Source organism: Anticarsia gemmatalis, chromosome 21 (genome assembly GCF_050436995.1).
Source record: "Anticarsia gemmatalis isolate Benzon Research Colony breed Stoneville strain chromosome 21, ilAntGemm2 primary, whole genome shotgun sequence".
Lineage (NCBI taxonomy): Eukaryota > Metazoa > Arthropoda > Insecta > Lepidoptera > Erebidae > Anticarsia > Anticarsia gemmatalis.
Genome location: NC_134765.1, coordinates 11,015,481 through 11,040,309, shown reverse-complemented (window position 1 = coordinate 11,040,309; position 24,829 = coordinate 11,015,481). Strand labels below are relative to the sequence as shown.

The 24,829-nt window shown below is 34.6% G+C and overlaps 3 protein-coding genes across 10 annotated transcripts in view; 1 reads left to right on the top strand and 2 right to left on the bottom strand.

The window, feature by feature from the left end:
• Dys (Dystrophin) overlaps window positions 1-24,829 on the top strand; it is a 595,099-nt gene that overhangs the window by 315,314 nt on the left and 254,956 nt on the right. The gene's annotated exons all lie outside the window — the stretch shown is intronic.
• On the bottom strand, window positions 17,722-20,066 carry LOC142982072 (uncharacterized). Its single transcript, XM_076128398.1, has 5 exons — window positions 19,910-20,066; window positions 19,418-19,531; window positions 18,859-18,997; window positions 18,390-18,547; window positions 17,722-17,986 (listed from the first exon to the last, which is right to left on the bottom strand). Exons 1-5 carry the CDS (start codon window positions 19,947-19,949, stop codon window positions 17,727-17,729), a joined length of 711 nt encoding a protein of 236 aa, XP_075984513.1. The 5' UTR covers window positions 19,950-20,066; the 3' UTR covers window positions 17,722-17,726.
• LOC142982073 (uncharacterized) lies at window positions 20,551-24,438 on the bottom strand. The gene is made up of 5 exons (XM_076128399.1): window positions 24,230-24,438; window positions 22,158-22,347; window positions 21,670-21,762; window positions 21,127-21,284; window positions 20,551-20,675 (listed from the first exon to the last, which is right to left on the bottom strand). The coding sequence occupies exons 1-5, from the start codon at window positions 24,264-24,266 to the stop codon at window positions 20,569-20,571; spliced, it is 585 nt and encodes a 194-aa protein (XP_075984514.1). The 5' UTR covers window positions 24,267-24,438; the 3' UTR covers window positions 20,551-20,568.

Sequence of the window (24,829 nt, the reverse complement as noted above, 5' to 3'; positions counted from 1 at the left end):
CTTTGTAATGACCCTACTTGGGTTTTGACCGGCTTTTACCCTCAGATACGGTACTTTTTTACCCCTTTGAATTTATATCGGTTAATTTTTTATTGCTGTTGAATGTTTTTAGTACGTATCCCGATTATTAGGGGGGCCGAAGTGTCACGAAGTTCGCCGGAGATACACGAAGTTTATTCTCTGGATGATAGTAAAAGGTTTTCAGTGCGATTGTGGGTTGTTAATTAAAAGTTTTTGTTTATGTGTTTTCGCTTAATGTGTTTTTATTAGAATTGTTTTGTGTATGCTAATATGTTGTAACAATAATAGCCGTTGCGATTGTTTACGTGGGGTTTTGAGTGGTCATTTTTAAACCAAATGTTTTATTGTGAAATTTCCTACTTATCCTACTAATTAATACTTAATGATATTTATAACTGCGAAATTTTTTGAAGATAGATGAATGTATGTTGCTCTTTCACATAAATACTACTGGAACGGATTTTAATGAAATTTGTTATCCTGGATGAACACATAGATTTTTTACACCAGGCAATCTTTTGAAGTGGACAAAGTCGCGGGTAAGAGCTAGTCACTCATAAAAGTAAGTCGATATATCGCATACATACCTGTTACCTATGTATTGAGTTCGAATCCCAAAGCTTTGTGAAATCCACAAAGGATTATTTCGAGTATGGTTGTAATTTGTGCCCGTGATTTGTCTGTTTGTGAAGTTGCCGCGACATGAATAATTCGTATTGCGCGAGTTGTGACATTATGCAGCTGGGTTAACGGCTACACGGTTACAGCTGTTACTCGGCTCATATTTTAAGATTGTTACTACTTTTTGGCCCTGTTTATAGCTATATTTACTGATGAAAAGCGTTTATGACCGACTTCAAAAATAGAAAGAGGTTCTCAATTTATCTGTGTTCTATGTTCGTTACCTCATAATATGTTTCATACTTCTGTGTATAGATTGTCTTGTTGTTATTTGTTAGAAAGATAATGCCTCCCATTTATATTTTTTCAAGATCAGTCAAGTATTTTTTGAGATATCGTCATAAATGCATAATCTGTAAACATTGATGATAATAATATGGTTATGTATATTTTGTCATACTGATAGTGACGTTTTTCTCCGAAGCCGTTGTTTTTTTTTATTTTAAGGACTATAATAGTAAATAAGCAAGTGGTATATAAAATATGTTTTTATGTATACTTATTAGTTGAGTCCAAAACAGATCAAATGAAACAAATCCGTACGTGGAGCAATACAGAAAAAAATCGCACGACTTAATCTTACCCTACTTTCACATTAAAAGTGGCCGCCACCACACTATATTTACCCTCTACACAAACACACAACAACTCTATCCACTTTCAAATAAAGTTGAAAATCGTGTGGCAAAATATTTTCTTGTGTGGTTTCAAAAATGGTATATTGTGAATGACACTTGGTACAAAGGGTGCCCTTACGTTCACGGGTACTTTTAAATGGCGACCTTGACTCTCTTTGAAAAGTTAGAAATGAAGATCTTTTTTCATTTTCTGTGTAGTTAAATGGAATGTTTTTTAAAGTGCCCAGGGTAAAAGTGAGACAATAGATCGGGTTTATTTGGACAACTGACGTTTCGAGGGTTAGCTTTGAATAGAACTCATTATTTAAGTGTGGAAAATACTTTTTTTAATTAGTTGAATAGGCCTTTATTTTTATGTGTGTATTTTTTAATTAGATTTTTTAGCTGTAATGGCATTGGTTTGTCTTTGGGATGACCATTTTATGACCTTTGTTTCATTTAAATTGTCTAGTTATTAAACATTAGTTTGAAATCTAGTTCTTGATCAGATAATCGATAAATTAAATTATCATTAAAAACTAGAATTCTAATCTGCAATTATTATAATCAATTTAGTCAGTATAGCAACAAAATCAAAATACACACGTAGGTAAAGCAGAAAAAAAAGTTACCGAATTTCAACCTCCACTTTTAAAACCCTAAGTAAAACCTAAAGACAGGTATCCTAGGTGATCTTAGTGGGTTCTGTCGAGGACTTACAAGATGGAGAGCCTCTCAGACATGAAACAGATCGACTTGAACTTACAAACACTTGTGAACAATCTCTTGTTTTAAGTCTGTAGAGGACAGATACAGATATTATATTTTGTTTTGCTTTAAAACTACATAATAAGGTTATAAATTAATGACTACCATTATTATTCCTATAGGTATATTTTATGCATAATAACTAAGGCGCTTTCTCTATAGAATATCTGCTTTTTATAGTATTTTTGTTTACAATTAGAAGTGTCAGGAGTTATGCTTTTGGTTCTAGTATTGTTTTGTTGTCTGTTATCACTGAAGCAAATCATTATTTGTGCATGTACTGAAAATCTAATAGTTTCAGTTTCTAGTTAGTAAAAGTTAGTCGTAAATATAGCTAGCGTTTGACAAACGGCCGTTACCTAATACCTAGGTATAAAGTTAGTTTGACAAAAATCAAAAATATAGCAACCATTTTCAAGGTACAAAAGGTATCCAGGAACAAAGTTAGTTCAAAAAAAATCAGAAAACAATCGTACGTAGTGTGCACAGTCCTAGCGTCACGTACGAATGGATTTGGCGACAAAGCGACAAAGACAAAGGCGTCAAGAGGCGACGAATCGCGAACGTTTCGTGTGTCGCTCTGTCGCCTTGTCGCCGCGACGTCGCGCCGCTATCGACAGCTCAAAGATCTGCGTTATTGAATTTCTTTCTCACAAATATTATTTGAAATGTCGGCAAGTGACAGATTTTTGACGCGGTTTTCTTTTATTATTTGAGGTAAACGTATTTGCGTATTTTGTCTGTCTGTATTTGTATTGAATCTTTATCTCAGCGTTATAAGAGTTACTGTTTAATGGTTGACCATGATGTTGTAAATTAGGATTCCGAGTAGATGATATTCGTAAGTGAATAAGTAATGAATTAATTGCCCTGCTTGAAAATTAAACTTATGATCGTTAGGTATTTACTTACGTTACCACTGGTAACACATTTGCTGGCAGTCAGTTTGTTCGATAAGAAATAGATCATTCATAATAATATTCCCATATTACTCATTTAATTCCTACCAACCACTTTGTGGAGTTAGGATAATAATGAGTTATTAAAAAATATGTTTTGTTGAGTTTTATATTTATAACTGAAAGGCCTTAACAACTAAACCTTACCTTTTTTATAATTCAATTATTCAGAACCGCTTGAATCAGAAATCAAACCCAGTCTACAAAAGCGACTTTCATGAACTAAAATTCGCTTTATTTAACGTAGGTATTACAATGACTTGTTCATAGTAGTTGGCAAAACAATTTATAGTTGAAATATCCTATAGTTATTTAAAGGTTCGCTTATTCTATTAACGCAATTATAAACAAACTATTTAGTGAGTTGAAACTGTCGTAAATTATAATATTAAGTTATGAAACTGTTCAACTATGTTTATATTGAGTTTTAGTTATGTGATTAAGACATTACTAAGGTATACTGGTTTTAATTGGGAGTTAGGTAGAGTAAAGATAATTTTAGTCGCAAGAACTGAGGATTTTTTTTTACTTTAATCTTGATAAGTCAGTTATGTGAAGTTTGGGCATGCTTTGAGGCTCCAAGTACCGGTTTGATTTTCAGGTCAGTCAAATTTAGTTTTAAGACGTTTGTCTGTTGTCGCTCAGTTTTAATACCTAATCGTAATATGTTATACTTTTGTTGCAAGGGGCATACAAAAATATGCAATACTATAAGTTATTTATTTAGTGAAAAAGTAGATATCTCTACTTTTCACCTTAAGCATATAGCGTGATACAAAATATAACAACAAAGAATTTAACAATGTTTACTATTTCAAACACAAAACGTCTGTATCATTAATTCAAATAACCCCAAACCGATATAAATCATGGCGCAAAAAACCAATGCACATAAAATATTTATTCGCCACATTCCACCCCTAAAATAAAACATTTACAACCCCTTACTAACAGAAAGAAATATATCTTAAGAAATCAACGCACAAGCCATTTGGTGCGACAATATTCATCTATGCAAATACGGGAATATGGGCTTACCCCGTCCCGCGGGACCCGGGATACCCGGGATCGGGAAACGTCAAATGACGCGATGCCTTGCCACCGGGATTTGGGAGATTATTCAATATTTTTAAGCTGAAATGTTTGTCATGTTACAATGATTTTTGATGTATAAATATTATACGTGTGGGTATTGGGACAGTATACGGATTTTTTTTGGTGTTACTGGGAGATACATGGATCGATTTTGGATTAGCAATGCACGCCGTGCTCGGGGGTCGTATTTAGGTCTGAATTGTTTTATTTGAAGATTTTTTAAACTATATGACCCCTGTCAACGAATCTAGGGTTAACTTACAGGGTTAACAGTTAACGGGCTTAACAAACATTATCACCAATCAGATTTGACTGTCTTTTTTATCATTTAATGCATGGCATAACCAATTGCAACACAACTACTTGTACCTTAACAATTGCGTCTAACGTTACATAGCAGCATTGTAAAAACATAATGTTACATTTATTAAATCGTCTCAACCCTTTGTAATATAAAAATATCACGTGTCTCACCTTTCAATGTCCCACGAACTTAAAGGCATCATTCTAAAAACTTCAAATTTTGTTTCCAGCCAATTTGCGCGACAAATCGATTTCCCATCTACATTTTCTCACTATTTTACTAGGAATAGGTGGAAAATTTCCCCCCCTTTCTGTCGTAGGAGTGGGACACGTGTGAGACAATCTCTTGGCTTTCGCATCGCCAATTTGCGTTCAATAAAGTGAGCTCAGGAATTCAGCTATTATGAGCTGATAGGATGTTCGTGTGAATACTCGAACAACGTATTTTAGATCGCTTTAGTTCAGCTACGAAAGTTGGGCGTAGGATTATTTTAAGCCTTTTTTCTGGTATGAGAATATAAAATTATCTTAATGGTTTTATATTAGGCTAGAATGTGTTATAAGACTGAGTTGTATTTGCTCTACAAATAAGTGTTCGAGAGCCAGCGAATTATATGATACATACAAACATTAAATTACGCTTGCTTCCTATAGGGGTCGGTAGAGACCAGAGACCATTCTATGATCTGTAAAATATGTGTTATTTTACAGTATTTTTTAATCGCATTACTGATGACTTTGTAGTTTCACATACAATTGTGACCATAGATTTGATAACAACAAAGAAGTGCACAAACCCCTCCTTCTGTATGTAGCCAGGTTTAAGAGAATGTGTACCATTTATATTATTAATCATTAACAAATACATTTTCGCGGTTTAAACACAAAGCTCTCATAATCCGCCATGTCAGCTGGCATCCGTTATATTTGATAGCAGAGTGACACGTCGCGCCATCCCGCGGCATCCAGCGACATCCCGCGACATCCCGCGATATGCCTCGACATGCTTCAACAATCCCGCGCTATCCAGCACATGTGGTGTCGAGTTATATTAAAATTTTACAATATATGATAGTAATAATACTGGCTGTTTTATTAAAATATGATTGAATCTATTTAGTTGAGTTCTGAGAGGAAAAGTAATGGTAAAATCACAGTTTTGTATAACTTTATTAAGCAAACAAAAAATAACGCTATATTGATTCAAATATCAGTTAGTATTTTAATACACTAGCTACTACCCGCTGCTCTGCTCGTAGATTAAGTTGTATTTCTTATTTTGCATGCAGCCAAATAACACCAAATTGATTTCTTAGACATAAGCTTTTGTCAAGGGCTTTACTCGTCACATTTCATTCATGTTTTTTTCTCGGGAATATTGTATTAAAATTAATTTAGTTTTATGAGTCGATGAAACAAGTCTGTCGGTGAGTTACAAGAAGCAGTAATTTCTACATATTTTCCTAGTCTTCTTTAATTATTTAATAAGTTGTTTATAGTTACAAAAAGCTATTAAATATACCCCAGTTTTTCCTCAAGTTTTTCGTAGGGTCGTAATCAGACAAGCAAATAAACGTTTTTACTCGACATTTCATAAGCAGATGTTTTTAATATTGGCAATGATTAAGGCGGGGGGCGGGGGGCGTCGGGGGGCGAGGCGATGGGGGTATTTATTAAAAAATAACTCAGATGTAAAAGCGCTTTAAACGCGTAAACGTGTAGCGGTTAGAGGGGCCGAGTTGTAAGCGAAGAGCGGGTTTAAGAAGAATAGTATAGAATAGCCTCCAGCAATAATATTTAGATGTTCCTGCAACATATCCACGTTCTAACTCAAGGCTAGCTCAAGCTACAAAAGCTTTGATGAATACTGTTGTGTTTTGTAAGTTAAAGTTCTCCTTATAAATTACTGTTAGTGTAACAGACATAGACAATCACCTTAGAATACGTGTTTATCTTTGTCCGTTTTAATAAAAAAATGTAAACATTGTGTATTTTAAATACTGTGTTACTTTTTAGCATGTTTAGTCTTACTTAGTCCCACCCGAATAACTGGTGTCTCTTTTACAATAGTGAGGTATTACAAAACAGCAGCATTTAACGCTACAACAAATCGCTATTTCTCCCCGCTACCTCTCGTACCTTGTCCACCACCATGGTACAAAAACCCCAGCTATGCGTGAACGCTGTCAAAGCGCTGTGGCGTCGCACTTCGCCTTATATTGAACATTTTTGTAGCGCTGATTAAAATAATGCCGCCTTGCTGCCTGCGCCTTGCGGCCTGCGGCTTGAGGCTGCGGCTTGAGGCTGCGGCTTGAGGCTGCGGCTTGAGCCTTGAGGCATGAGGCTTGAGGCTTTAACAATGTCTTCACTCTCACTGATGACTGAATGAGTGAGTGATAATACTCTGTTAGAAGTGTTTCCTTTTGTGGACAATATTTGGGAGTGATGTTTGCCTTTTGATGAAGGGGAAGAGTGTATTTTTACATAAAAAGTATGGAGGAAGTGTATTTGTCATTGTGTTTCTTTAAAATAGAGTGTTGTCTGATTAAGACTATAGTATGTTATTACAGAGAATGACTGAGGCTTTATAGCCACAAATCAATCCGTGATTTGAGACATAAAAAATATGATAAAGACATTTTAAACATGCTGAAAACTCCCAAATTTATATTCACATTTATAGATTGATTATATTATTGAAGTACACAACACTGCCTTTTATATAACGCTAAATGCTAGTGATAACTTGAAGGACTTCGGTCAGTAACAAAGGGTTTCAAAAATCTCCTTATTCACTCGCAATTTCCATTGAAAACACGTATTACCGATTCAAGATAAAAAAGCACGTGAAAACGCCAGTCAAAAGTTTCACAAAATCAATTGTAACATCTAACTATAGCCACGTACTACTAGCGATCGTCGTCAGTAATAAAACCACTCAAATATAAATAAAGTGCGGGCAAATCTTATTTCCTTGGGCGACACCGCACTTATTAGATTTGTCCCACCATCGAGCGTTCATCTAACTGTAAATAAGCCCACTAGTGGGGAAGTGGGGAAATCCAATTCCACATCGTGAATACGTGAGATGTCGAATATTAATGTACAAGAAAAATGCTGGTTTTTGAAGCGTTGTTTTTGAATAATTTTAGATAAATATTAGTTTTTTTAGTTAGTATTTAGGTAGGGAAGTTACGCAGTAGATATTTAAATGGTCGGACATGGCTATGATTCTTGAGTTTTGTAATTTATCTACTTACTAGCCGGTACAGTTTCACTTGCAATAAGCGTTTCATATTCATTTTACTGGATTGATTTCTGGAAATAAGAGACAGTAATTAAAGGTATACTAACGTCCTAAAGGCCGTCACTGTTTTTAGAATGGATTATAGCAAAATGCACTTGAAGTTGCATGAAGAAATGAAGCATAATTTTGGTTAATGAAATTATGGAAAAAAAGCGTACCTACTTAAGTGTCACAAAACACAAGTTTACACATGTATAACGTTCAGTAATTTCTATAAACAATGCGATTAAACTATTTAAATAATATTATATACTATTTTAGTTACGAAACTAAGTTAAAAGCAATAGAAATTTCAAACCAAAACGAGTTTCATGTTCACTAAAGCTTCATAAGTAGGTACTCATAGAGTAGAACGAGCTGTACGTATGTCCGTCATCCGTGTAACCTATTTAGACAAAACTAGTTCATGCCCCGGCGTTCCTCGGCATCTCACTAATATTTATGAGCTAGGGAACTGCTTACATGTACCAAGCCGGCTTGTAGGTTCTGTGTATGTGTTTCGTAGTACGGCTTTTTGGTACGGACTTTTTCGGACTGGGTTAAATTTGGGTTATATTTACGGATAGAAAATGCTGTTGTTAGTTGTTAATTGACTAACTTCCATTGCTTTTAGTAACGGAGATAGTTAAGGTGTTTTCATAGGTATTTAACTACTTAACGAATTTTCTCTTTCAATTGGTCTTATGATTTTTACAATCTAGGTTAGGACATAGGATACTTACATTTTATACTAGAAATAATGGTTCATATGACAATAAACTTAGGTATGTACATAATAATATGATATTAGCTCCCAAAAGGAATAATTTAGTAAAGTAATCTGATTGCTATATTCACCTTATCGTTTCTAATGTTTACGCGAATTCATTTTATGGCAATAAAATTCGAAACTACATTTAACATATTATTTTGGTACAACATTTTGGTAAACAATAAATAAGTAATCATACAATTAATAATTCCGTATACAAAACACACTGGTTATAACAATAAATAACGATAACAACAAATAACACAGCTCGTTATAACACGTGCGTTATGTGCATAACGGTGTGTGTCCGTCATGTGCGCGCTATCTATTTAGCTCAAAAACTGCCCGCCCCGTGCGCCGCATACCGTATTTATGAGATATCCTGCTGGTAAACTCGATGTGGTGCAAGTTATAAGTGATTGCTATTTTTAAAAATAAAATAGGAAATGAAAGCAATATATTATACGCTTTATGTGTTACTATGTATGTCTTGGGATTGATAACAATTCAAAGGTAACCGGGGTGTTTTGTTTTCGTATTATACTCTCAGGAATATTAGGTGAATATTTTGTATACTAGAAAAAAATTGTTAAATCATCAATTAAAATTGTTTTTTTTTCTATCTCCGTGCAAATTCAATAAAATTAGCTTTATCGGCTTGGCACTTTTAGCAGGTAGACCGTAAGAGGCAGACACTCAGGCTCTAATTTTTTTACTAACCTAACCTTTACACTAACTTTTCAGTAGAACTCCTATCGCATCATTAAATCAAACGTGTTCTTATTAATCGCTACAATCTCGTTTCTCCGGTCACACTCAACATAAAGTACTCTTAGATTAAAGTCGGCTCGGACACGATCCATCTCGGAACAAACTCCACAAGTGTGAACAAACTTCAATGAAAGCCTTCTTTAACTAAGCCTGTTTGTCTCCACGCTTCTTGTGCACAAGTTATTAATTATTCAAAAGATCAAAAATGAGATTGAAGTTTTTTTGACGCAAAGTTTTACAAACTATGGCATGTATTTTACTGATATTTGAAGTCTTTCAAACTGACCTACTAAAATCTGTTTACTTAGTTTCCTATTAGTCTCTAAATAAGGCAAAATATTTAAGGTTTTCAGAGATTCCTTCATGTAACGAAATTTCCCATGATTTAAAGTCTGTTTCTCGAATAGAGAAGCTTATTTTTTACTGTGAATTTAGAGACTTTGATTAAGTTCTATTGATTTTTTTACTATATAACGAAACATGTACCTATACATATACTTCTGGTCGCATCTACATTAATTCAGCTATACAAACGTAGTGCTTGAATAAACGTACAAAATATACTACGCAAGTAAAAAAAATACAACATACGAAAGTAGAGCTCCGTAATTAAACTGGGTACAGTTTTATAATTAGAGTGAAAGGGACAAAAAATACAACAAAAAACAGGGAAGGAAAACATAAAGAATTGTAACACTTAATAACATTTGTTTGCACACCTTCAAGCATTGAGATATGGGGGTGGGCAGAGCAAAAAATTAACAAAGCCCGAGGTCCGGGGGCTGAAGGGTCTCGTATTAATGTTATGGTCCCGGCTGTATGTTACACCGGAGTGTAACGGTGCAATATGACAATGAATTCTGCAACATTTGCGATTTATTATTTAGCAACCTATTTGTTTTCAAAGTTTATTGATATAAACACGAAGTGTGTTGTTTGTTTTGTTCCCGTACTCTTCTGAAACGGCTTGACCGATTGTCATGAAATTTTGTGAGCATATTGAGTAGGTCTGAGAATCGGCCAGCATCTATTTCTCATAGCCCTAAGTGACGAGGGCTGCCCACTTCAATTTTTTTTAAAAATTTATCTGGCTATAGAACATTTGCCGGCTCAGCTCGTAATTAATAAATTTAATTCCTCAAAAAGGACAAACTGTAAGTACAAAATACTACGAAAATAAATACATAATACAATGTTTTCGGTCATTTCTCAAGGCCAGTGAAATGAGCTAACAATGAATTCAACCCACGTCCAGAAAACAAATGGCGATCTGTGATTGTTCCAGAAAGTTTCTGTTCGCTTCATATCAAAGTAATAAGTGGGGCAATGAAAATATTACTGACCCTAATTAATACTATATCAATTACATTTGTAGGTTTTACTTGGTAGAAATATTTTATGTGCGTTATTTGACGTTTTTTAACTATCATGACTTGTACACGTCATAATAATAGATGATCATTATAAAACGAATCGTTCTAGATGTCGGGTAATAATAAAGTATGTACTATAAACCTTTAAAATATTTACCACGTTGTTCAATCGTCTTTACCAGTGTGGGAGTAGTTATTAAAATAAAATCATATATCTACTTCATATTGACATTAGGTTAATTTGTATTCGGTGAAATAAAAATTACGAAAAATCTTTCCAAACGAACAAAGTCATGCATGTATTATATTATAAGTAATATCGTAAACTTGATTTACTACCCATAGACACAAAATTACAACCACACCATAAAATCTTATAGCAAAATATCCATTACGCAGTTCACTAGCAAGAATCGATTACACGTCGGTATAAACGCAGGCATGTATCGTGCGTCGTATTTTACGTCCAGATGTCCTTTGTAACGGCCTGTTACTGGGTGTATGGTGTCGATAAAAAATAACTGTTTTACACCCCCCCACTTCCCCCCCTACATAAATAGGCACTTGGTTGTTTTATGCGAGTTTTTTTGACGCAACGTGTAGAAAATTAAGTTTAGGTGATAATGTCGGGTTGGATTTATTTATGTGTATTTTTATATACATTTGCTTCCGTGCTACGGACGGCACATAGAAAGTCGGTCCCGGTTGTTATCTACTGCGTTAATCGTTAAGCCATGTTAAAGACCTTGAGCAACATTGACACTAGGTTGACCACTAACCATACGATAAGAAGAAAAAGATATACATTTGCTTAGAATATGCCTTACAATTTTGACCTAGGAAAAAAAAAAGGTATCTCAAATAATGCCTGCCAGCACCCTTACTTCAGCTGTTAATTTAGTCGCCACGATGCTATTGTTGCAGTATCTATTTAATATGGAAAAAATATTAGTGTGAAGTTGTGTTCAGAAAAATGTAATGATTGTAACATTAAAACTATATACCTAGCTGTATAAAATCTACGACAGTAGATTGATTTTTAATACTAGATAGATTTCTAAATTTAGTGAAGCCGGTTCAGACCTTAATCTTTTTCAACGGTTTAATATTATTGCTTAGTTGATCTTTCAACAATATTGATAACTAATGTGTTTTTATTTGATTGTTACAGGTAAGCGTCAACTACTACTAATTTCAATAGAAATAAAACAACTTTTATTCGGTAAGTTTTGCAACATTTCCTCTGTTTGTTTGTTTAAAACTGAAAAAGCCTTTGCAATATCAAAATGAAATAAATTTCGCCAAATATTGTGTATTGCCTATTTATCGAATCACGATGAAAACAAATTATATTTAAATCATATTTTTGTATAAAATATTCACCATATCCATCGATATGAAAAAGCCGTAGTTTGTATGTACAGTGAAAAGCAAAAATATGTAATTACTTACAAATTTTCAACTGAATTTTTATCAGTAAAAATGGTAAAATTGGTCCTGTTTATTAACGTATCTGTAAAGTTACAATTTATTGTTCAATTATTGCAATAATTAAATTCATATTTTCATACAAAAGTTTCATACAAGAGTACGATTTAAAATGTGACGCTGTATACATATTTTTGCACGCAAATGTACGTGATTAAAGCGAAGCGCAGTTATGAAATAACGATCGTTTGTGAATTGCAATTTCGATATATCTCCATACATCAGTTGGAACGCTGAAAAATACTGAAACTTCAATTAATATTTCGTTTCCTGAAAATATAAAGTATTGGAATTATTACTGACGTTTACGATGATATGTTTGTATGTGAATGATGCAATAAATGTATGAATAAGGCTTCCTTCAGTCTGTGCTTATTCCCGTGAAATTGTATAATACCTAGGTGTGATATAACTTTTCAATAGCGGACATGTTACGATAAAATTAAACACAATATTTTATACTTCCAAAACCACAATGACTTTTGTAACTTAACGCACTTATTCTACTGAAATGAGATTTCAGTTTTCAATAAAGATTTGTAGCACTTTTTCTAACTGTCAGACTTACAGGTATATAAATTTGCTCGAGGTGCTTTTTATTTAGAAACGTTGCAATCTAACAGATTTCAGTTTAGATGATCGCGTAATAGACTGCTCGTACACAAAGATTCACTTTTTAACCTACCTCCATAAATATATATATATATATATATATATATCAGCTTAGCCTTTTTCCAAGCTATGTTGGAGTCGGCTCCCAGTCTCACCGGATGCAGCTGTATACCAGTGTTTTACATGGAGCGACTGCCTATCAGACCTCCACAACCCAGTTACCTGGGATAACACGGTACCCTTCGGTAAGACTTGTTGTCAGACTTTCAAGCTTCTGACTACTGTTAACGACTGTCAAAGATCTTCGAAAATGACAGCCGGGACCCACAATTTAACGTGCCTTCCGAAACACGGAGGAACTCGATATGTATAAGATGGTCACCCATCTACAAATCAACCTCGGCAAGCGTGGCTTAACCTCAGAGATCGATCCGCGCGGCTGTTGTTAACTAAGCCACGAGCTCCTTATAAATATATATTCCATTATACTTAAAAATATAGTAAATACACATCGCTGTGTATTTTAAATTGGTTGCCACCATAAACAGTGTTTTAACCCTAACATGGTACACAATTCATTAACCCTGCACCCGCCGGCCGCTGTAGCCTGCTCGCTCACGACATGACTTCATTACGTCGTGTGATGACGCTGACAGTCATTCTGCGGGTTAGTTTGACCACTGCAGTGGAGGGTTAATAGTTTTGTTGTTTAAACAAGATGTATGGAGAATTTTGTAGATAATTGGGCAGATATAGTTTTGGAAAAGTAGGTTCTTAGTTGAGTTTTTAACTAAGTTGTTACAATGACTTTGCTCAGAGGGACGATTCCCTACTACTAGAACGAAGAAACCTGTATGAAAACCTGATTAGCGCCTTGCAGGTGCATTAGGAATAAATTGATCAGTACAATTTTAATTGGCAAACTTACCGAAGGCTATCGTGTTATAACCCAAGAGGGTTGTGGAGGTCCAATACGTAGTCGCTCCATGTAAGCTACTAGTAATCAGCTGCATCCAGTGAGATCGGAATCCGACTGAAACATAGTTGGAAGAAAGCTTAAGCTGATGATAACATTTCAATTGAAACAAAATCCGATAATAGTTAATACCGACTGAAAAGAACTGCGCACTTTAAAATTGTCATTTATTGATAAATTAATTTAATAAACTTTTGTCTTTCGGCATGTGACGGCCTCCGTGGTTAAGATGGTTACCCCCACCATGGTCTGAATTTTATTACAAAATTACTGACTACCAGCCCGTTCTGGGTACGTCCTGATTATTTTTTGCTAATTTGCACAAACATACATACCTAAAGCTATATAGTACATCCGGTATAATTAGAAGTAAAAAGATTTTTTAAGATACATTTAGTAGTACTGTAGATTCCCAAAAACAAACTTGCAATAGTCTATGTAAATCACAGCTCAAGTTATGTTAAACACAATACCAATTAGTATTTCCATGTTATAACAACGCGTTCGATCTAGTAGCTTGTAGTCCCTAGACACGGCTGATTGCCCACTGACACTGTGACGTCATCACGGGTCACTGACCACCCCTGTGTAGCGTGCTTGATAAAATGTGTGATATTTAACCCCTTGCTGTATCAGGGCTATAGTCCAAGAACTAAGTATAGAGCTTTATATGCAAGTTATACAAAATTCAGAATTTATAGCATCAGTGACCCACAAGCATAAGTAGGTGACGGTAGCCTCTTAGATAAAGTTACTTTTTTTTGGAAACACACAGAATTATTAATTATAATCTAGATTAACTGGCATGCTGAGGCTTATACTAAGTTTTTAAACTAAAGTACATGATAGACGTGGGTCTTTGTTCAGATTGAGAGGACCTTGTGTCTACATCCCAAGCCAAATGATTTTCTTCAAGGTATGGCGTAATAAATAAGATATAGGAATACTAGCGGACCCGACAGACGTTGTCCTGTCTACACGTCTTTAATTTGAAAATTTTAAACTTTTTTTAATAATCTAAACCATTCTCAGATCCCCTTGAACACACACAAAAAATTTCATCAAAATCGGTCCCGTCGTTTAAGAGAAGTTCAGTGACATACACACTTACAGAAGAATTATATATATAAAGACTAGCGGACCCGACAGACGTTGTCCTGTCTACACATCTATAATTAGTAAATAATAATTAAAAAAACAGCGGACAAAATTGTGAATCTAAACCATTCTCAGATCCCCTTGAACACACACAAAAAATTTCATCAAAATCGGTCCAGTCGTTTAAGAGAAGTTAAGTGACATACACACTTACAGAAGAATTATATATAAATATAAAGATAGGCACAAGATAAGGTGTTTTTACTGAATGCGACTCATAAGTCAAGATTGTGAACTTAAAATCACCAGTAGTAAATAAACAACCCTGCTGAATCTGGATTCGTATAAATCATAATTATTAACGTAACTTTGACAAACTTCCGAGTGCCCAAAAATAGCCCAACAGCATAATTGAATAAAATATAACTCAACAAAATTAAAAAAGATAAAACGTCAAGTCTCTTAAAATACTTTAAAACAACGGGAATGTTTTCCAAAAATGTTTTCCCTAAACTATGAAATACGACTCGAAACATTACATCTCATTTCTCATACTTATCATTGTGGAATATGTAGGAAATTTTTCACTTTTTCTTCACCTTTATTCAAAGGAAAAACGTCCTTATTTGTTTAGTATTAAGGTGTATTAAATATTTCGTGTATATTTTTTCTGTACCCTACTCTGTTGCGGCCGCAAATGAGAGTTGTCACCTGTGTTACGAAAAAAATATGGAACGACAGCAAAAAAAGTTTGTATGTTTCGTTTACAGTATTTATTTTTGTACGCTTATGGTATTGTTTTGTTAACAGTGTTGCGAATCTACGGGGTGTGGAGAATTGAGATTACTTTTCAAAGTACATTACCATTACATTCGATAGGTTGATAAACGTATAAAGGGGATTGCCCATCATGCCCTAGTGCGTTGGGCCCAGAATTGATACTACTTTGAAAGAAATTACAAATACCTATGATAAATAAATTTATGAATTTTACATACACTGTACTGAGCGCCATCGTAATGAATTTAAAAAAGAAGTTTTACTTACCTATTATTACTTCCTATTCTGCAAGATTGACTGACGTATAAGTGCATAAAAAGATACAAATCTATGAATAATATTCACACAAGTATAGAGCAAAAAATCCTTAAAATACAGCTGTCTTTGAAGATTTTTTGCTCTTAGTCTTCCTGCCATCTTTACCATTGAATAACTAAATACTTCCCACATTATCAATATTACTTCCAAAAAAATATTCCACCTTTTTCTAATTTACCCCAAAATTTTCTATGCATTACAACACCAAAGTCTTTTGATTATATTTCTAAGCTATTTTTCTGTCGGTACGTGTTTTTTTGTTCACTCTACTTTGTAAGGTAAACGGTACATTATGTAAATTGACGATTACGCGCAATGAGCTGCACATTTATGCGTGAAACTTTTGCTAACGGAGGGGCGAATGTGAGGAGAAACAGATTGCTTAGAATTATGAGTTTTCTTGTTGTTTCAATCATTATTGTATTTTGTTTTGTTTTCAAGTTTTTGGATGAAGCTTAGGGTCAAAGTTTGATGCCTTACTGGTTCAATGTGGGTTCCAGACTTGATATGTTATTTGCTGATCTATGATTTCTTTTTGATTTGCCGTACCAGATTAGAAAATAAGAATAGATAATAATTAGAATGACTCGTCTATTGTCATCGATTTCTCAAATAAAGTACCTAACACTGTTGGCACCGATTGGTTTTCAAAAATATTCGAATTGATGATGATTTTTTAAATTATGTTAAACATAATAAACTTATCTGATAGGTTGACATACCTAAGCATTTCAACGCATGATACTTTCAGAAACCTCTTAGTTATACTGCTGAATATGATAACTATATGGTATGTTGTTATGGCCTTAAACCTATGACGTCAAAAACAAAGCCTAACACACAAAATAAAAAACAAAAAGTCAAAATGTAAAACGATGACGTTAAACGCGACACTCCACGTTGCTCCATTACAAATGCATTTGCACCTTTTTGTAAGCCACACGAAAACAAAGCAAAACCACCTCTAATACGACGCAATAAGATCTATAACAACTGCACATATAACTTTGCACTTGACACTGAAAACAAATGAATAAATGCAGTTCTGTCAAGCGAATTTAGACTCTATTTTGTAGGTAGTAAGGTTGTTCGTATGTGTGAAGAGTACAGTGCAATAGTGTCTCATCACACACTTGTCTGTCTGTCTGTCTGTCTGTATGACAAATTGCTGCGAGCAAACGATTAATGGTCGTATGACGGTATGTGGATTTATGATCAGATGTAAGATAATGGAGCTTGATTTATGTTGCTCCACACATTTTTCGTGTACGCAATAACATAATGTTCTTAGATAATGTATGATGAAGTAGTTTTGGAAATGAATAATTTTCAGAACATAATATGTGATATGTGTTTATAAAAAATGTGTTGTCATAAACTGAACGAAATTTCAAATTCGTTGTCACTATGCTAAAACAAGCTTCTTTCGTTGCGTTTGTCTGTCTCTTCGTAATTAACTAAATAAATAGTGAACGGATTTTCATACAGTTTTCAGCAATAGATAGAGTAAATTTCAGTGAAGTAAAATGTATACTGTGTTTAGGCTAAACTGGGTGAAGTCAAGAAGGTGCAGCGATGGTGGTATAGTATGAAAAATATATTAAAATAATCACTGAAATCTCCAAAGCCTTACAACATCTGTGTTGGAATAAACTATTGAATAAAATTAAATCCATTTTCATCAATAGTGATTCGTAAAAGTAAAATATTATACAATTCTTTATTATTTGTAACGTTGTAAATATAACGATGATCTGAAAATACCAGAAAATTGAAAGCTGCCAGAAAGTTGAACAATAAAAAAACAATTACGTCTCATTAATTTTATTTTGATTAATTGGAGCGAACAGTATATGAGCGTGGCGTTCTTCGAAGGCTTCAATTTTGCTGGTATCCCAAGACGATGACTCGGTCGTCTCACTCTCGGACTCCGTGGAGGAACTCTTGTCTTTGCTGTCAGTACTGCCTTCGTCACTCAACTTCACCTTGTAGTCGTAGAAGAAGTGCTCTCCGTGGGGAGACATCTTGGATGTATTTTTACAACGGTGGTCGCCGATTTTTGTGAACACTGCAGAAGAAGAAAAATTTACTGTATTGACTTGATTGCTTTCGTGGCGCAGTGGTTAAGGTCGTCTCGCCACTATCGTATTGGGAGGTTGTGGGTTTGATTCTTACATGGAACAAATATTTCTGCGATTTACAAATAATTGTTTCTTGACGGCTTTACGTGCTCTCCGAGGCACGGTGGTCTACGACTTCGACTTCCTGATTCCGGGCAATTTCTAAGAAATACTGAACAGAAAATAACGGAAATAAACTTTTTGGCATTCGAACCCCAGACCTCTTGTGCGGCAGTAGCACACTCTACCGACCGCGTTACAGAGGCAGTCAATGTCGATCTTATCATCTCAAATCTCAGTCAATCCGAGAGCCTTTATATACCATCAAAGGTTACAAAATATCTGTCTTACTGGTCCCATCCTGACAGTTCCTGTAGTGCATCATGCAAAGACTCTTGAAGGACCTCCTGGCGCGCTGGTAACCCCCACAGATCCATTTAATGCGAGGGTCTCTCCACTTCATCTTCATATCATCAGGACACTGTTGACACTTGCGATGCCATTTTCTCCTGAAAATCAGTACTTACAATGTAGCTAATAATTTACAGTTGATTTTACGAAAATTAACTTAATTTGATCCCGGTGGGTTGGGAATTGCTATTAAGGGTTAAGTAGCGCTTGGCGGGGACTTCTCATAGATGGGTTACCGCTGAATTGTATTTGATCTAAGTATCTTCGTAGGGCACGTAAATAGTTGTCAATTAAGATAACAGCCGTTAAGCCATGTCAAAGACTTTTCGGGCGGCTTGGACAACTTAGACACTGGGTTGACAACAAAAATCTATAATTTTATGATGTTTTTGCATAGGCAGTTAGTTACCATCCTTTTCGTTCTAAGCTGGATTTAGGTTCGTTGTTAGATTTCTTTTTCACTTTGTATCTCTTTTCATCCGTATCTGTGGACGTCGAATCACCAGAAAATTCCAGACCAAGAGATGTTCCGCCAGTTTTATCACCACCTGTACAAAAATAGAAGCGTATTATGTCTGTTAATATGGTCGATATTTGGTCCGATATTTAAAGTCCTTTTTCATGTTTTTGGATTCTTGATTCTGAATGCAAATTGGACAAGTAGGTATGTTATGTGTTGTGCACACACTTGGACATCATTGACAAACTCTTGCATAGTATTGTATGTATTCGAAATAAACTATTTATCGAAACTCAATATCGGCTGTTAAATCATTATTAATACGTAGTAATTTCTCGGTAATAGACCAAAGTATCTTATTGTTTAAATGCGGGATTTGAACCAGGATCAATAATTGGTAATAAAAAAATACTAGCAGCATGTTTTTCCCTTATTAATAGTAAAAGGCTGCAATAAACGGCAGTCATAAGACCATAGTTAAGAAGCCATTAAATATCTTTTTACTCACGGTCCTTCTCTTTCTTTTCTCCCGAAGACGAGGATGTGGATCTTACTTTGCCTGCTTTTCTTCTGGAGTTGATGGGCTTGCCACCGAAATATAGAGCACCGAGTGTGATATTTACTGAGAAAATATGATGTTTTAAATATCAATGGTGTCTTTACAAATATTTTATAGTAGTTTTTATTTTTATAGATACTGGTTTTTTTAGTTCGTTACTATTAGTTCGTCCACTGCTGGGCAACGGTCTTTTCCCGATTCGAGGAAAGTGTAAGGTCTTGAGTCCACCACGCTACCAACTCATACAACTCGGCTATTAACATTAATGTACCTACATAATATATTATTACTATATTCTCAGTAATATCAAAAAAACTGGCTTAAGAAATTCGACTATAACAATTAACTTTGTAAAAAAAAACAGTTTTAATTTAAAATCTATTAAATTCAATGTTTGTTTTATAAGGTGTAAATACACGATATTATATAAATATTATTTACCCAACACCAGCAACAAAACGAGCCGTGTCAAACACACCATGGCCTCGTCAATTCATTGTTTATTATAAAGAAACTCTATAGAACACATAAACCGTAAGCCATGAGCGATATTTACGACTATACAATTTTCATATTTTACGATACGATGTTATATTGAAAGCTATTTGATTTGTTACATTTATTTTATTTGAAATCACCGTGAGGAATGGAAATCGTTTTGTTAAGTTAAGCTCCGATGTGGAGGTTGGGTTTATGATGGGTGACCATTCCTCAGTAACGTTTTAAAACATTTATTTGTATATTATTTATTAACATTTGATTTGTTTCAATTGCATGTTTGAGGCAGTGGTTAACGTGGTCACCTCGCAGCAATAACCGTGGTTTTGCGTGTGGTAGATTCGAATCCCATCCGAAATATTTTTTCATGAGTATGTACCCACGTTTGTACTTTGAAGTATATAAGTTTGTTTAGCAGTTCTCTGGTTACTATGATACAAGCTCAGCAGAGTTTGGAATCAGATGACTGTGTGTAATTTTCGGATACGTAGAGCATGTTCTAATTTTTTTCCGCACCCATTTTAATGCTCTCTGCTTCATTTTTTTTACATACTCAGATTATAGTTTTAAATAAAACACAGACATTTTGTATAATAAAATATTTAATATCGATTCGCTTGATAGTCGTAGAACCAGTGCTTGCCGTGATAAGATAGTGTTGCATTGCCCACTGAACCGCCACATCTATGATCAGATAGTTTGACGAACACTGAAAATGCAAAAAAAAAAACAATTAATACTAGATATACTAGTACTCTCTTGCATCCGGTGAGACGGGAAGCTGACTCTAACATAATATATTAGTTGGAAGAAAGGCTAGGCTGATATAATCATATATTAGAAATTTGTTGTTAGCCTTGACTATGGACATCAAAGTCTCGTATTTTGGTACGACAATATGACTTGGCAAATAAGCGATATTGCTTAGTGATTAGGCCTCCATCTATGCGTGTCCTAGGCATGGGTTTTTTGGTAGTTAAAACACTATTTCAATTGCAAATACAATCTTTTAGCTTTCCTTACTGTCGTAACATTCCGTGAAACTTTACTACTTACTTTTAGTATAGACAATTAGTTATCTAGAAATATTTGGGTTTACATTTATTTTATGAACCTAAGTAGTGCGAATGTTATTAGAAAGTTATCTTAAGTATCCTTACTAGTTCCATCCTGACAGTTCCTGTACCGCATCATGCAGTCACTCTTGAAAGTCCTCCGTGCTCGCTGGTAGCCGCCGCAGATCCACTTGATGCCGATGTTCTTGTGACTCTTCATCATCTCATGAGGACATGGAACACAGGATCTATGCATCTGGGTACTAATTAAAGATATATTTTAGTTAATATATGTATGTTAGGCTTAAAAACTATGCAAATTTAAAATGTATACCCGACAATAATTTAACGGCCATTGCGGCTAATGAATAATGCTGGTCTGATTTCTCAAAAATGAAAGATTTATGACTAAAAGCGTCATTGAAGGAACTCTTTTTTACTTTCATAACTCAGTGGGATATCGAACCTAAGGCTTTTAGTATATTTCGAAATGTTATAGAGAATTTCTTCAAAGTGTAAGGAATTGTTTGCTTGAAAAATGGTTGATTTGAACTCTACCTTACCGTCAAATATTAGGCCACAATTATGGCGACACAGAAAGGAATATATTGTTTTAATTATTTAGATAATAATATGTAAAAGTCTTACGCCGCTTTCTTCTCTCTGGTTTCTTTGGAAGAAGCATCACTAGACGTTTGAGAGTCTGTCGACGTGTCTTCATCAGTGGATGATGTTATATCACTGAAATTAGTAAGGTTAGGAGACGCACCTTTACAATACGAAATTCGAATATAAATCTATCCATGATATAGTTTGCTAGATTTTGTTTCTGGGCGTCCAGTTCTAAACTGATCAGTTATTTCAAGTTGTAATAAAGTTTGACAACTTAATTTTTATGACGAGTATGACTTATGTAATTTTGGGATAAGTTTATTTTAAATTTTAATAAGCTGCCTAAAATTGTACGAAAAGTAAAAATATAAATATGGACTAGGTCTCGCATATCTGCAAGACTTTTTGTGCAGATCTTGTTAGGATACAAAGTACACACATATCAACGTGATCGACTAAAAAACTTCTTGTAGTAAAGTTTCATGATCAGCATAAGTTAAATAAGGTAGATGAAGATGCTGTACCTTGCAGAAGTAATCCCACTGTCCAGATTACTGGCTGACTCGGGAGACCCTGAGGTGGAGTCGTACCACGCCGGTCCTCGGTGTTCAGCGTCCTTGAACATGCCGACGTTCGGCAGATCATTGATGTGTGCTAAGTACGGAGTACCCGGCGGAATCGTGTATAACTCTCGGAATTTGTGAGCATTTGAAACTGTGGAAAGTATGAGAAAGATAAGAATATGACCACGGCTTCATCATCATTGGCCTGTGTCCATCTATTGCAAATGATTTAGGTGACGCAACCACGGCTTTATTATGCTGTAAAAGATGTACATATCCTTCTCTGCGTTGTAATCTGTCACCTTACTAAATGCCTGAAACCGTGTAGTGAGTTGAGCATTGAGTTGTTATGTAACGTACAAATAGCATTTTCTATGAAAACCTATTCAACGGTAATACGTCGGTACACTGTTCTTGGCTTACGCCTTTTCTTTATAGTTTACCCGTATTGTTTCCTTCTCATGTAGTAGGGACTGAGCTTATAATTATTTTGGTATTTGCTGATGGAAGTCGTTCAACACAATCTAAAAAAACCCGAATCGGCAATCAAACCGGAGATTTTAGGATCAGCAGTCACGTTTGCTACTTGAACTTTTTTCTACACATTCAAAATGTTATTGTAAAATTTTATTTAATGTCACCGAATCATGGATTCATTTTGCGGTTCCGCATCAGGTTTCATACAAAATTCATTAGGGACATGAATGCAACGGTTATCAAAATGCGCATATCGTTAACTGAGTACCGTGAGTACGTCGGTGCTCGGCACGAATTAATATTTATATATACGTTTCTGTAGCTACTACTACACCTGGTGGACTACAGATTACCCCGATTTTAAAGGTACTATGTTTTATAGAGATCGTATTGATTTATATGTTCATGTGGTGTGTATATGATCCTACTAATATTTTAATGCGAAAGTTTTGATTGATAGATGGATGTTTGTTTCTCTTGCAAGTCAAATCGACTATATGGATTAGGGTGTATATGGCTCGCACGTAGCATAGAAATTGAATGAGTACTACGAAACGCTTTTTTTTTAGGTTTTTCTCCACGTCAATGAAGTTGATTTTGGAAAATAGTGCTAAAATTGTATAACCTTTTTGTTACAGGTAAGCAAGCTTTTTCCAAATGAATAAATGGTGTATAAAATAATTGGTAAGTGATTTCAAACCCTATTCAATCCACAAAATCGTAACTGCATACAGTTATCACAATGATCTTTTAAATGTGCTTCTAATGCATAGCACAGAACTCTACGAATACTTCATACGAACAAACGTCCAGAAGTACAGATACCTAAATAGAAGAAAAACTTAACTACATAATAAACTACATCTTAAGTCCACAAAGACAAGAGTTTCGCAACATTAATGAAACAAAACAAGAGAAGTAATATTTAACAATACAGTACAAAAGAGGCAAGACACTGAGACTTATCATATTAAAGAGGAATTTTCATTAAAACCCGTCCCGAGATGCACCTAGTAGTTTTTACTTAAATATCAAGTTTCAAATTATGTTTCCCGTTGTTGTTCAGGTTCTGGAGATGTTATAGTGAATGTTACTGAATGAATTGTTGACTGTCTATCATTTGGAACTTGTTTCTGGATGGTTGATTATAATTGGAATTATATTAAAGAAATTGACGCTATATATAGTTATAGGTAGCACTTTTCCTGACCCATTGTCGGCAGTATGACTATCGCTACAACTACATTCTGAGAATACACAGATATGCTGATAAGTACGTAGTATTACACCTGCTAAACTCGACGGTGTAGACAGAGGTGTGGGAAATACACTTTCAGCTATTTACAATGTTAGTCTCATAAGTAGCGAGACTGTTGCTATACCGGACTTTAGACTGAAATAAGAAAAATCCAAAAACACTTTACCTGGTTCGAGAGTTAAACCCAAGACCTCCTAATCGCATACACTTAAAACTCAAAAGTGTGAGGCTTTTGATAAAAGTTATGTCTAAATTATTAGTTAAAAACGTATTTTAAAAGTTCCCGAGATCGACTCACCACTTATAAATAACAAGCTTATAATCCTCAGTGCCATATTTATTACATTCTGAAAACATTTATTTACAGTCTATACATATCAACATATTTGCGCTAAATCGATAACTTTCCGAACAAATATGACCGGCAAATATATTCTCGATTTTATTTTACTGCATATGAAATGTATGTTATTATTTCTTCGATTTGCTTAGTGAAATACAGTTCCAAGCAAGTTTATTTTATTATTAAATAATTTCAAAAGATTTAAATTTCGTAAAATCCGGAGCTGTATTAAATTGGGTACCAAACAAGGGTCAACTCTAGGTCCTTAATTGTTTTTTTTCGTTCATATTATTACAATAGCTATCAAAAATAAAATATATAATTTTGATTTTGTTTGCTTGTTCAAAGGTCAGGTAAGATATGGATTTAAAATAAAACAACAAAATTTAAGATGCTTTTCTTTTAATAATATATTAGGGGTTTTTAAAGCACCATTTTGCTAAGCACACTTTGTTTTATATCTACTCGTATAGTCCGTGTTCGGGCCGCGTCGTCTCTTCTCTTATAAGTAAATATCCTGAAACAATACGGGCTACTTCATTTTGGTTCATATTT